This window comes from Gymnogyps californianus, chromosome 12 (genome assembly GCF_018139145.2).
Source record: "Gymnogyps californianus isolate 813 chromosome 12, ASM1813914v2, whole genome shotgun sequence".
In the NCBI taxonomy this organism is placed as follows: Eukaryota; Metazoa; Chordata; class Aves; order Accipitriformes; family Cathartidae; genus Gymnogyps; species Gymnogyps californianus.
The window spans coordinates 18,199,093-18,212,545 of NC_059482.1; the positions used below are offsets into that span (position 1 = coordinate 18,199,093).

The 13,453-nt window shown below is 33.4% G+C and overlaps 1 protein-coding gene across 1 annotated transcript in view; it reads right to left on the reverse strand.

Moving 5' to 3' along the window:
• Window positions 1–13,453, reverse strand: part of RPGRIP1L (RPGRIP1 like) — an 80,750-nt gene that overhangs the window by 59,143 nt on the left and 8,154 nt on the right. Inside the window, exons 5-7 of the mRNA XM_050904043.1 lie at window positions 10,617–10,716; window positions 8,294–8,437; window positions 1,990–2,095 (exon numbers count right to left, since the gene is read on the reverse strand). Coding sequence (XP_050760000.1) covers window positions 1,990–2,095; window positions 8,294–8,437; window positions 10,617–10,716 — 350 coding nt within the window. The remainder of the gene's footprint in view (window positions 1–1,989; window positions 2,096–8,293; window positions 8,438–10,616; window positions 10,717–13,453) is intronic.

The window sequence follows — 13,453 nt, forward strand, 5'->3', positions numbered from 1 at the left end:
AATTGGGATGATGATTTTAGTTTAATATTTCTAGTCTGGAATTTTATTTCTTTGGGAAACATGCCTTGATACTGTTGTTAATTAGAAATAACTCATTTAAAGAAAATGGATATATACCTCCTAGGAATATTGCACAAATGAGCATAAACTGCTCTTAATTACAGTTGTGAAACTGTTGTACCAATTGTTCAGGAGAATTAACTCTCTATAGTATTTTAAATTGTAGTTGCACAGGTTAGCATATTTCATATTACAAATCATGAAATCTTGAATGTTCAGTCTGTAATTAAAGCAAATAAATATACCAATGGGATCAAATATATAATCTAAACAGTTTCAGGGTCCTTTGTTCTTCTAAGCAGATTGCACAATTCCTTCATTCAGCTGGCTACATTAAAATTCTTTATCAACAGAACTGTCCTGTAAATGTTTGGTAACAAGCTCAACTTCAATATCATTAGATGGAGCAGGATTATAGGCTCTGATCATTCTGTGGTTTCACATTTTGGGCTGACTCAAGCTCAAAGATGAACATGGAGGAATTATACTGGTTTCAATTGGTAGAAGTTGAAAGTGAATGATAATGAACTCAATAGGCATAAAAATCATCAAGATAAATATAAAAAAATACTAAAAACTGCTCTGTTGATAAGTACTTTACGTGTCATCTAAACTAGAAATTTTGGATTTTACAGTTATTCACATTTAGTAGACACATGTTTCAAACATTCAAATGATTGGAAATGGGAAAACCATTGTATCCATTACCTTGTTTAAAAAAAAAAAAAAAAAAAAAGAGGCAGAAAACACTCATCCTTTTCAAAAATGCAGCTTTCACTGTGAATATTAGAAACAATGTCTTCAAATACCAGTTTGAATCCTAGGCATGTGTTTCTATTCAGCTGCTGCCAAGAAAGAAGTGTAAGTACTTGACGTTTGCTGTAAATTACCAAAAAGTCGCATATGATTTAAAATGGAACAGTTTACTTACTGCTTTCTATTTAAGAACACAAAAAACCATGTAGAATCTGTCTCCCCTGGAATTTACATTCTACATAGCTCACCCTCTGAAAAATTAGATTTGAGCTACTAACAGAAGAGCTGCTTTGGCAGAGAAGATACAGGTATTACACTGAAGGGGGGAGGGAAGCAAAGCAAAGCAAAGAAACACGGGGAAAAAAGAACTGAACAAAAATCTAATGGCAGAAGTGTTATTTAGCATGCTAAAATAACAAGAAGCAGGCAGCAGTAAGAGTTTACAAGGATATCTAGTGCTTCTACCTCATAAAGCTAGGATACTTTATAAAGCTCTATTGCATGTAGGATTCCTACTCACAGGAACTCTCCCGTTTCTAAGTTATTATCATACTACCTCCGTCTGTATGCACATGCGGTTCTCCAAATACATATGGGAAGAAGCAGAAAAATGCTGTGTAACTAAAACCTATATGGAATCTACCATGCAGTTGCATGTTCTGGTGATATCTTCATAAAACTACCCTTTTTATAAAGAAAATCTCTTACTTACAGTAGCTCTCTAAAATAATTTCCATGAACTTATGAACACAAGTTAAGTCCTAATGTCAAAACTCTAAACAGCCAAACCTCCCCAACTTTATCAAAGACTGATTAAGTGAGGGGGGTCTGGTACCTCTTCTTTGGTAAATCAGTACATTTAAGTCAAAGCCCTCTCTTTACATGATCAGGAATGTCTTTTATTAGCCAGACAACTCAGCTCATTCTCCACAGTCTGCCTGGGATGGCTTTGCAGATAAAATCTTTAAGATCTGCTAGACTCTTCTGAAAAAAAATTAATTTTAAGACTAAAAAAGCCTACACATTTGGAGTAGCTTGGGTGCAATGTACTATGTGGTTCATTTTCATGTACTCAGCATTGACTCAGAATCAAGAACTGGGTGTATTTATTTTCCATTTATGCATGCTTATGTGACAAGAGTAAAGGAATGTTACTGACCAAATTGCAATTACCTCTTGAAGCTGGTGATATTTTCCTTCCATTGCCGAAAGAGCATTGCTTTTCTCAACCAGCTGTTTACGGACCTTGATCATTTCCACATTGTCCCGAATGTTTAGCCTTCAAAATTGTATTAAGAAGAAATGCATCATGAGCTTAAAGATACAAAATGAATTATCTTACTCTTTTTGTTTTGAAAAGTTGAAATCCTTTGCAAATCAGCTTTCTACAACATATTTGGGAGAAGATTTAGCATGTAATACCCAAATTAATTTCTTCTTCTATAATCCACATTACAGAATTTAGGTAAATAAACATTCTACTGCACGATGACATAGCAGCTTCAATCAATACATACACATCTTTGTTTATTGTATCAAACTATGTATGACAGAAAGAGAAAACAATCCTATGCCTAAAGAGATTATTTGTTTTCCATTCACTTCTTTTCCACCCTCCAAAGTATTTGGTGCCAGCAGATTACCATTTTATGGAGTTTCCTCTTAGAGTTTAAACCTATCAAATACTGCTAAGAAAAAGTGACTTAGCAACTTATACTATAACACCTCAAGGCTGGCATTCAAACAAGGTGCAGGTGTGTCTCAACTACATGAAAATCACTTAATATCCATGTAGATGTTCTAAATTGTTACAATTCTAAGATTAATTTGAGATCGTACTGTTTAATAGAAAGGATGTTTAAAATAATTCAAAATTTAAATAAATATTTATTTAGATGTGTTCCCTTACTTCAAACAGTGAAACTAAACACCATTATTTTCACAGCTTCTTCAAGTACAGGAAGAGAAACCAATTCTGATTTGTATTAATATAAAATATGATAAAATCAGAAAAATCTTTAACATTTGAAAAGGTAATTTCTCTTCCAATATTTATCTATTTTAGACATACTGGACGAATTGTCACAATGCCATGCTGGAGCAAGAAAATGGACTACAAAGCTTACACATCTGTAAACCAGCTGAGTACATGAAATACTTTCCTTTTATTCTGTAAAATATCAAATCCTATTGTGTTTTGGCATTGCCCAATTAATTGTCCTTAACACAGAAGATAAACACACTCACAAACCTGAGATCTTCCCCAAGAAACAGCCCTAACACAATGCTAAAACTATCATGTGTCTAAAACATGTTATCTACATAAATTAAAGTTGTGGTGAGTATAGACAGCAGCACTGTCTCATGCTAGCTATTTAAAAGCTAATGTAGTGGCACGCTTTTATTAATCTTGTTCCACACATCAAACAAAAGGCTCTGATGCCTTCAAAGGCTTTTTCTTTTTCTTTTTTTTTTTTTTTCCTTCTTTTTTAAGCAGGGGGCTTTTTTTTTTTCTTTTTAAGTGGAAAAAGGAGCAGATGATAGTGAAATTTATGATGTACAGATGTAAACTCCATGGCTCCTGACAATCAACATTAACTATTTTTTCAACAGTGAATGAAACAGTATTTGATTTAAACAGGTTTGGGGTACTGATATTATGAAGTAAATTATTCAAATTCAGAAGTGGAAAATTACTTTTTATTGGGATCATTTCAACTCTTACAATTGTAAGAGTATTTATCTCATGAGGCTTCGAGCTACAGAAAGAATGTGCAATTAATTTCTTATTAGTGCATTACATCGATCACAATCTCAGCTCTCATTATAGGCTAGAGTAACAAAATTATTTCTCTACTGTACTTCTACAATATTTTATTTATTTATTTATTTAAATAAAATATGTCTAAGAAATGTCCAATGCATCTAGGTACGTGATAAGGAACTTGCTGTTGAATAACAAAATCATTTCAGATTTCGTGGGCAAGGCAAAGGTAATTGAGGAAGATTCTGTTGGGAAGATTCATTTTTCTATAAATGAAGTCACACAACTGTAGAATAGAATAGAAATTTATTATCTACACAGCTTTCTTCCTCCCAGGTAGTTTATGTATTCTGCCCAGGCATTCTGATATAACTGAAAAATAGAGGTTATATACAGATTTGATACAAAAGTCAATGCTACCTTTCACTTAAATAGATAATACTTTGCTCAAAGAATAACAAAATAATGTATAATAAAGCTGTACGAAGATAGCTCATTCAGTATTTTCTCTATTGCCAAAAAAGCCAAAAATTCTGCCACAGAACCCAAAGACACGGAGGCAGACCTGGAGCAGAAGTCAGAAAAAGAAAAGGAACTAATATCCCTTTTGAGGCAGTAACCTGAATTAATGGGCATACTGATTTAGCTCTAGCACACCTTCTACCACAAGTGCAGAAATAAGGAACATGAACTCTATCCTTCCACTCTAAACTTCATCTTAAAGCTGGATTAAAATCTGAAATTGGAAATGAAGTTAGGAGAAAGTGACTCTTTAAAAAGCTAAGAATTATGTTTGGGGTTAATGTCTGAAGTACACCAAAGAGACGATCTCTTTTCCAGACCTCTTATCATTTGGATTAAAAGCATATAGAGTGGGGTCCCAATAACAGGCTGGGGACCAGCTGTGTGGGAATGGGGGACTGATAGCAACCTACACCAGAAGGAAATGATTAAAGAAAGGATCCTGACCTGCACTGTACAAATTTATGCCAGTAAATCCCAGATGGCTAAGCTAATAAAATTGAGGTCTAATTAAACCACATCCCTTGCATCTTGTCTTTGCTTCCATATGAGCAGAACATGGATACAATACTGAGACTACTCTTAGAGAGTCCTGACTATTGTATCAACTGGACCAGTGGCTCACAAACTTTCCCCATTCACATTCAGAACAAGAAAAACAAGCAAGTAAAAAAATATCTTCACCATACTTCTCAGGATCACTTACCCTCTGTCTGGCAAAATAAAAAAAAGGTTTCTAGGCTAATAGTTCTCAAGCACAAATGCATCAATGGCCAAGATCCATACATAGACTCCCAAGCAGAGAAGTAAAGAATAGAACGTTAATGTGCAGTACTCTTCTCATTTTACAATGCTTAGGAACTAACAGGATTATATGTTGACATACATTTTGCTCTTTCCTTTACTACTTATTTCTTACAGGAAGTCAAATATAAAGGGGGAAAAAAACCCGAACAATGTTTACCTTCCAGTAGCACCTTTATGTTGTAACTGATAGTATATTTGCAATAAGCAGAACATTAACATTGCATCAATAGCTCTAGCACCTAAGTTATTAAGATTATTTAAATACCAATATAAAATTCTACATTTGTTTGCCTGGCTAAAGAGCTATCTACAAATGAAAAAAGTAATGATCTTTAGGGAAACTGGTTAAATACGAAAAATCAGGTATGGAAATGCAAATAACGGGTTTTTTTATATTAGACGTGATTTAGCGAATTCATATACATGCTGTAGTCTCTCAAAACCCTTTAGATAATGCATCGTGACTAACATGTTCCACATTTCAATCTAGGTCTGCAATGCTATAATGCCAACACAGAAGTCATGAGTATGTCAGATATGATACTCCTGTCCAAAAATCCCTACATTTAATAGGTTTAATTCCAAAGTCATGTTGCAGCAAAAAATGCCAAAGGAATTAAAAACTGACTGGCAAATAAGTTTTTTCATTAAAAAACCAACCAACCAAAACACAAAAACCCGCACAAACGTGCAAATACCAAATACCTGTTTCACAAATGCATTTTGGCGTGGCTTTAAAAATGTTTTTGGAAAGTACCATAAGCAATTAAGTTATTTGAAGCTAGCTGCTTGCAAAATGTGATTGTTTAGACTTAACGGTTTAACTTGCGCACTGTGTATCATAGACATCAAACCATGACGTTATTATGGTTTTGGCCATCTTTAAATTAAAAACAGTCAAGCTAAATGCAGTTAAATTTTGTACTTAAGAAAGTGTGTTTAGTCTAACAACCCACAGGCCAAGGTTCTCCCTTAAGTCAGAATTATATATTCCTGAAACATTCCCTAATCTCCAATGAAATATTGAAAAAAACATTGATTGCAGCCATGTTACAACAATCATCTCAAGGAGTACATTGCATATGAACTCAACTCTGTTACGTAGCTCTTACGTTGTTATACAGACACTGTAGTGAAGCTGCAAAGGCAGCTTTAAAATATTACTGGATTTCTTGTGGGTATAGGACTCAAAATAACTAGTATCTCCCTCCCTTACTGCTGATGGATCAATGATTATTAACTGTGGCTGCTTCACTACTTGGAAACAACAGTTATTTCAATCACAAGAATTTCTTAATCATGTGGCAGAATAAAGAATGTTTTCCTAAAGGTTGAAAGTAACCTAATTTTGTTAACACCAGGCTGAGATCAAATGGTACTACAACATGAAGACTGGTGGAAGCACATTTATTATGTCCTTTTGGCACCATACAGTTCCTAAAGAATTTCAACAGATTAACTGTCTTTGGATAGTAACGTAACTAGATGAGTCAAGTGTATCCTTACAAAACACAAAAAAGCTGCCAGTTGTAGCAAAATTCAAAGACATAAGCGACGAAGATGAAATAAGATGACCTTATCAGTCAACCCCCAAATTTCCAATTTTTCCTCCGATATTCCGGTATTGACAGTTTCTTCTCTGCTGATGCAAAGAAGATTAAAAATAAGAATTACATAGAAGCTATAAATCTATTTGTGTAATAAAACAACTAATACAGACTGTTCTAGATAGCAGTTACAGGACTTCCAAGAACGAAAGCTAATGAAAACCTCCTAAAGATAGTATGTATAGGTACCTATGGTTACAGTTAAACCTGGAGAGAATAGTATTTCTCCAAGTTCTGGCTCTGGTTCATTCAGCATGAAAAAAAAAAAACCAAACCCACAACTTGAAAACCATGGGGATTAACAGCCTTCCATAAAGTATTCTAGTGGCAAAATTACAGAACGCACACTATTCTAGATATGCACTAGTGGACATTTTTCAATTTCTTTCCCAGTGTCTTCAGCCAAACACAGTAACTCTTGAATACTTAACATATCTTTTATCAGGTTTCAGACAAGAAATAGACTATAAAGGAAATACTTCCAGAACTTCAAACATGAATTCACAGATAGTAACTTAGGTCAAGTATCATGGATTGTATACAAGTACTTTGATAAACATAAATAAATAAGGATCTGCACTCTTTTTATAAACTGACTTTATTTAAGGATTTTTTAGCTGAATTTGAAGGGTATCTTTACTTTAAACTCCTTAAAAATTTCACAGAAATATGGTAGCTGACATCGAATTTAGATGTTATGTTCAGTTTCCGCCTGTGGTACTTAAAGAACAGTGTTTATCTATAGAAAAATGAAGCACAGTTCTTTGATATTTGTATCAGATTATTTTCAAATAATGAAAAAAATCTTTTAAATATTTTCTGAATTCACTGTAGGCACAGACTGAGAAATTATTTATGATAACAACTTCTTTAACCTATTTAAACTATATAAAGGAAATTCTGAATAGGGGAGACTTAGGACTTTGTGAATAATTTAATAGCAAACATTATGATGTATTATTTATGTAGTGCCACTGATGCACAAAAGAATGCTCACACATAATAACGGGCTCCCTCCCTTGAAAGGCAGTTAAAGAACTGACCACAGATTTCTCATCCAAGTAGAACTTTCATTGAAATCAAATGAGTAAGGAATGCAGGATCATGCCATATTAGATCCTTAATACAATTAAATGTAACAGGCTGAAATTGAAACAGTCAAAAGTCGCTTTCTTTTTTCTTCTTTTACTTTTGCAAAAATATTGCAAAGAAAAGAGATTAAACTAACAGAGGCTTTATTGTGAAACACATTCCGCAAGCATGTTTGTCTGACTTTGTTTCACTGCACAGCTATACCATATTCCTTCAAAAATTTGCTAATGTAAGCTTACAGGGCCATTATTTTTCTACTGTTTGTAGACTCCAAATTATCAATGAGTATTAATGAACATTAAATTACCTACTATGAACCTGTATCTAAAATTTTCTAGGAATTATATTGAAGAAACAATAAATGATTAAAATTTAATGAGTTGAACTTCAATTGAATCTGAATCAGCTGGAAATGAATTCTCTAAAATGGTAATTATGAACTTCTTTGTTTATTTGTGAAAAAACATCATAACCTATTATCATAACAATCTCCTTGCTTAGAATTATCCATGGCTATTTGGGAAAACGTGTTATGACTTAGTTTCACCAAAGGGAAAAAAAAAAAAAAAAAACCAATAAAGCACATATTTCTTAACAGAACAAGTAATTTTCACAGCAATATATAAACATTATGACATAGGTCTTCTAATGCTTCCACCATGGAGATTTAAATTTTTCACAATACCTTTGGCTTGTTGTTTCTTGCTCTTTCAGCCGCAGGACGGATTCTTCAATTTCCTTTTCTTTCCTTCTTAGCTGACTCACAAGTATCTCTCTGGCATGTTCTAGTTCCTCAATGCGTTCCCTTTGGGACTCAATCACAGTCTCCCTGCAAGTACAAGCATCTTACATTCCAAAACCAGGTGAGTATTTAATAAAAGAAAAAAAATTAAATGAATACTCAAGAGAGCAAAAATTTTAAAAGTGTTCAGCAAAATTTGTATTTCTTAATGACATGCATCACAACAGAGGTTTAAGAGTTCAACTTACTATGAAAATAATTAGAGGTCGCCACATGAAAAGATGTCAATAGTACAATAAATAGATAAATAATTCAAACACATTATCAAACACAACACAAACTCTTAAAATAAAAGTTTATGTGGACTGAATAACGTTTAGCAGAACCTAGCTGAAAACATCATTCATGGTTTCTTATACTCTATATTAAACGTATCTCCTCCTAATCCATTAATACTAAGTGTTTTCTGAAAAGAAAAACACCATTACTAGCTATCAAAAGAATACAAGATCTTCAATGGATGGAGCAGTGAAAGTAATTTTTAAGCTTTTATTCTGAGTTAGGAACTTTACACAAAAAAAAAAAAAAAAAATCAGATGCTGTGTCTTTAACAGTGGAATTTATCCAGTAAATGCAATTAAAAAAAGAAAGGCAGAAAACTATAGAGGTCAGAGTCCGAATATTTTTAGTAGGCCACAACTTTGCGATTTTGATTTGCTCAACAAGTTACTCTCAGGTATCTTTTCCCATAACATTTTTTCTAATAAGAATAAGCAACAACTCATCTACAATGTTTTCCACTCCAAAGCTTTTGATGCATAAGCTACAGTTCTTCATTACTTCATATACCTATCATAGACTTAAAACTACTTTGAGTTTTTTTGGCCATGTGTTTGCTTTTGTACCTGAGTGCACCATTCTGAGCAACTGTGGTTATTTTTTCCACCTTTGTGAGAACTGAAATCTCTGAAAAAAAAGCTATTTGAATGTTTTCTGCATTATAACACAATCGTTTTGATCAGTCTTAGGAGAAAAGCTATTGTGAACAGCAAGATTCATGGCAGTCTTAATGAATAGCTCTTATTTTGCTAGTCTTCAAAAGTGATAGGTATAGGAGAAATAGCCCTTTCTAGGCCCATCACTATAAAATTACTGAAGATTTTTTTTCAGTAACAACATTCTACTATAATGCAAATTACAATTTTTTAAAAAAAATTGTAACTGTTCAGCAAGGGTTAAATTCAGACAGGATGCTAGCAAGAGTGCAATTTAAACCTTGCTAATTTAAATTTATTTATTAAAATAATTTATAAGAATATTTCTGTAAAATTATTTCCTACGATCCCACTAAATCTTTGTGTTTACAAAACTTCAAGCACAAAATACATAATTGCACATTAATTCATGTATCTGTATACTTAGCTTGCCCATTTATTGAAAATTTAGCATTTACAGATATTGTAGTAAATCTGATTTAGGTAAATCATTATGGAAAGAAACACACATACTGAAAGTAGCTTTTAGGAAACCAGATGTCTAAAAAGCATAATAGGTTCCGATATACTCTGGAGAAGAAAAATGTTCTAATCAGACCTCAATATCTTTAAGTTAGATGTTAACTACCTTTTCTCCACCCTATATAACACCCCTCTGTTCTCATGCAGTCTCTACATTAAGGATGTTATCAAGAGTTTCCTGAGCTTCAATTTCCGTTAAAACATGCAATTGGACTACAAACCAACTTTCAAAATGCAGAAGTGAATCAAAATAATTTTCCATTACTATCCCACACTGCGCTTTTTGCACCTTATCCATAAAATCTGACCACCTCTAGAAACGAAGCTTAAATGTATCAGCGTAACGCATTCAATACACTCACCACTTGCATGTGTTATTCCACATATCTTAGGAGTTATGTTGGTAATAATTTTGCAGCTAAAGGTTCTTTCTGCGTTCGTCAGTTTTGTCCAGTAGTAAGCTAGGCAGCATTGCATCCTAGCAAAAAGGGAAGCTCACCATTGAAGATCAATTTTAACTTCCAGCCGAATTCTTATGTACCTACACTGTGCATTCGAAATCCCTGATCCTATGTTTTCCTTATCATAAAACTCTTCTGCATTGTTACCAGTGTTACTGTTGTCAGATCCAACAACTCCACTTTATTTTCTGAACTGAAAACTTCTGAAAAATGTATTTTTTTTCCTTCAAGCAAACCACAAGTTTTAACAATTATAATGACAAAAATTAAGAAATATGAAAATCATACAAATTTCTTATTTCAGCCTTTGGATCCTCAAGCAGACTCTGTCCATATATTGGGAGCACAAGGTTAGATGATCTCACTTCTAAATCCTGAAATCTCATTGCTGAAAACAAAAAGATAAATTTTTGTCATGGTGAATGAAAAAGCATTTCACAAAACAACAATCTCTATATAGTACAAACACTTACAACTCCTATATAGATGCCATAAAAAGTATTTTTACATCAAATGCACATGGAAAGTGATAATCAGAGTATCTACAAAATAGCAGCTGTAAAATTTGAACTATGGGCAATAGCACGCACTGTTAAAGAGAAGTGTTAAAAACGTGTCTTGAAATGTTTTTCTTAGAAGATTTTACTTTTAAAGACAGAGAACAGAGATGGTGTCTTCAAAGAAGAACAATATCAATATTATTAAGCAGGAACATGGACTTGTAATCACTTTTTCTGATAGCACTTTCTTTACAAAATCACGAGTGTTATTCACCTAGACAAGCAACTACAGGGCCATTTTTAGCAGCAGTGCAAATAATTTCCTTATGTTCTTTAGAAGCATACTAAGTCCCGGGTAAAGAAGAAAAGTGAGAAATTACTTAAGGAAGAATTGTTAGTTCAGGAGCAAAAGCAATGGTTTCTTTCTTCAGCAGGAAGAAATTAATGAAGTCTTGAGGTGGGACCAAACTATGCATTAAATTTCAAATACAGCATTAAGGCTGCCATCCCTCAGTCCCTAAAATTGAGTCATTTAGGTTCAAGGTACAACGATATCAGCAGGTTCACAAAATGACTGAAAAAAATTTACCTACTTTGCATTTGTGCTGAGTTAACTTGATTTATTTATATATTCTGAATTTTGATCTTTAAGTATTATTTCAAGGTATTGGTAATTGTGCTACATACATACGTGTGTATATATATGCCTAGAATATATATTTTTTATTTATTTTTGTTCAAATCATGATCTATCTTAGATGGTTGTACTCAATAAAGTAAGTAATGAGAGAAAGCAGTAAGTATTTAGTGAACATTCATACCTGACCACATCTTTTGGATCAACTTGCTATGATATTTGTAAATCAGCCAAACACAAAGCAGATACAGTAAGGTGCATTTATTATGTGTGGATTCTTCTTGCCTCTTCATACCCTGGAGACAGCTAAGCTCTCCTGAATTTTTCCACGCATTTCATTTTTGGATAATTGCTCTGAGTATTTTCTGATCTGCACTAAAAATGTTTTGAGATTCAGCCTCATGGTTTCACAGAGCAATCTAAGAGTCCAGCAGTCTTTAAAGATAGGAGGCACATACCCGACACCAGACTGCTAGGTTTATCATCATTAATCAAAAGGGTAGGATGAGAAAACATGCAAGAGAAAAACATGAAACATCCTATGCCAATGAATACTATAGAAAATATTCTCTGACCTTCTGGAAGACAACACTACTGTGTTCAAGTTCTGAGTATTGGTTACTAGATTTTTAACAATAGTCTTCGCCTGAGAAAAGTGCGTTCAAGAAACTGCATATTCATAGCACTCAAATTATCAGAATCCCTTCTAGTTTGGACAAGGACTTAGAACTGAGATAGGCACACTAGAACTTCTGTGAAATTTCTGAACGTTATTATCTGAACTGGATGTTCTGTGGACAACTTTTCCTTTTTTTTTTTTTCTTCCTCATGTTCTCTTCAGTTTAAGAACCACTGCCTCAAACAACATGGCCCCAATCCTAGCTCTGCACAGGACAACTTTGATCTGGATCTGTTCTTATGCCAAGAGAAGGCCTCACAGCATGCCATATCAACATTTGATCTTTAATCCTTGAACCAAGTTGCCCTAGCACTGAGCTTGAATAAATTTATTATATTTCTACCCTACTTTTGCATTGTTAAAACAAACAAACAAAAAATTGATTTTGGGAATAAAACTGCCTAATTCACGATATAAAGTGTGAAAATGTAGGTGTATTTAAAGTGTCAAAACTTGCACTATATTCAAACTAGAGAAGCAAATTGGTAGAGCCAATTGCTTTTTATTGCCTGTCTAAAAACATGAGAATTGTTTCTGTTTTCATATACCTGAATAATCAATGTAACCAAAATAAAGACCGGTGGGAGGGTGAGATGGAGAAAAAACACAATAGAACTGGCCATCAGCCTGATCCATAGCTTGTAGAAGATAAGGAGACAATTCTGCTGACTTAGTATTGAATCAGGGCCATAGCTGTCGTCTTTTCTTTTTTTTTAAACACATTATCTGTACAGTGTATACGTTAACTGAGTGCGACTACTTCTACAAATGTTCATATGAAAATAGAAAGGTTTTAAAGTGTAATTTCCAAAGGTAGCTACCATAAATAAAGGACTGAGAGTGATACTGCCTTAAGCAGTAAGTCTTGACAGTAAAAAGCATCATTAAAGATGGCTGCATTGTGGTATTTGCTTTTGAAAGTCCACACATGTAATAGATTTTTCAAGTCTGCAGTGTTGTGCACACATGTATCAAGAGCCTAGAACAAACCTTGAAATTAAAAAAGGAAAAACATGTGCAAACAAACTACAGATGTAAAACTTTGTTATAACATGATAATGCTAAACTTTTTCATATACTTCTTTTATAAGCCTTTAACATATAGAGAAGTTATACTAAGAAAGTCCCATGATTTTAACTATTAGAAAACTTGCTTGATAACTACTTTATTTTCAAATCTGTACTTTTGTTTTACTCCTACCACTGCGGATTCTCAAAATAAGGATTTCAAAGGCAAACAAGTTACGATGACTGCTATAAATAAATACAAGAAAAAGGCGGAAGAACAATCTTTCTACCTACAGGTACT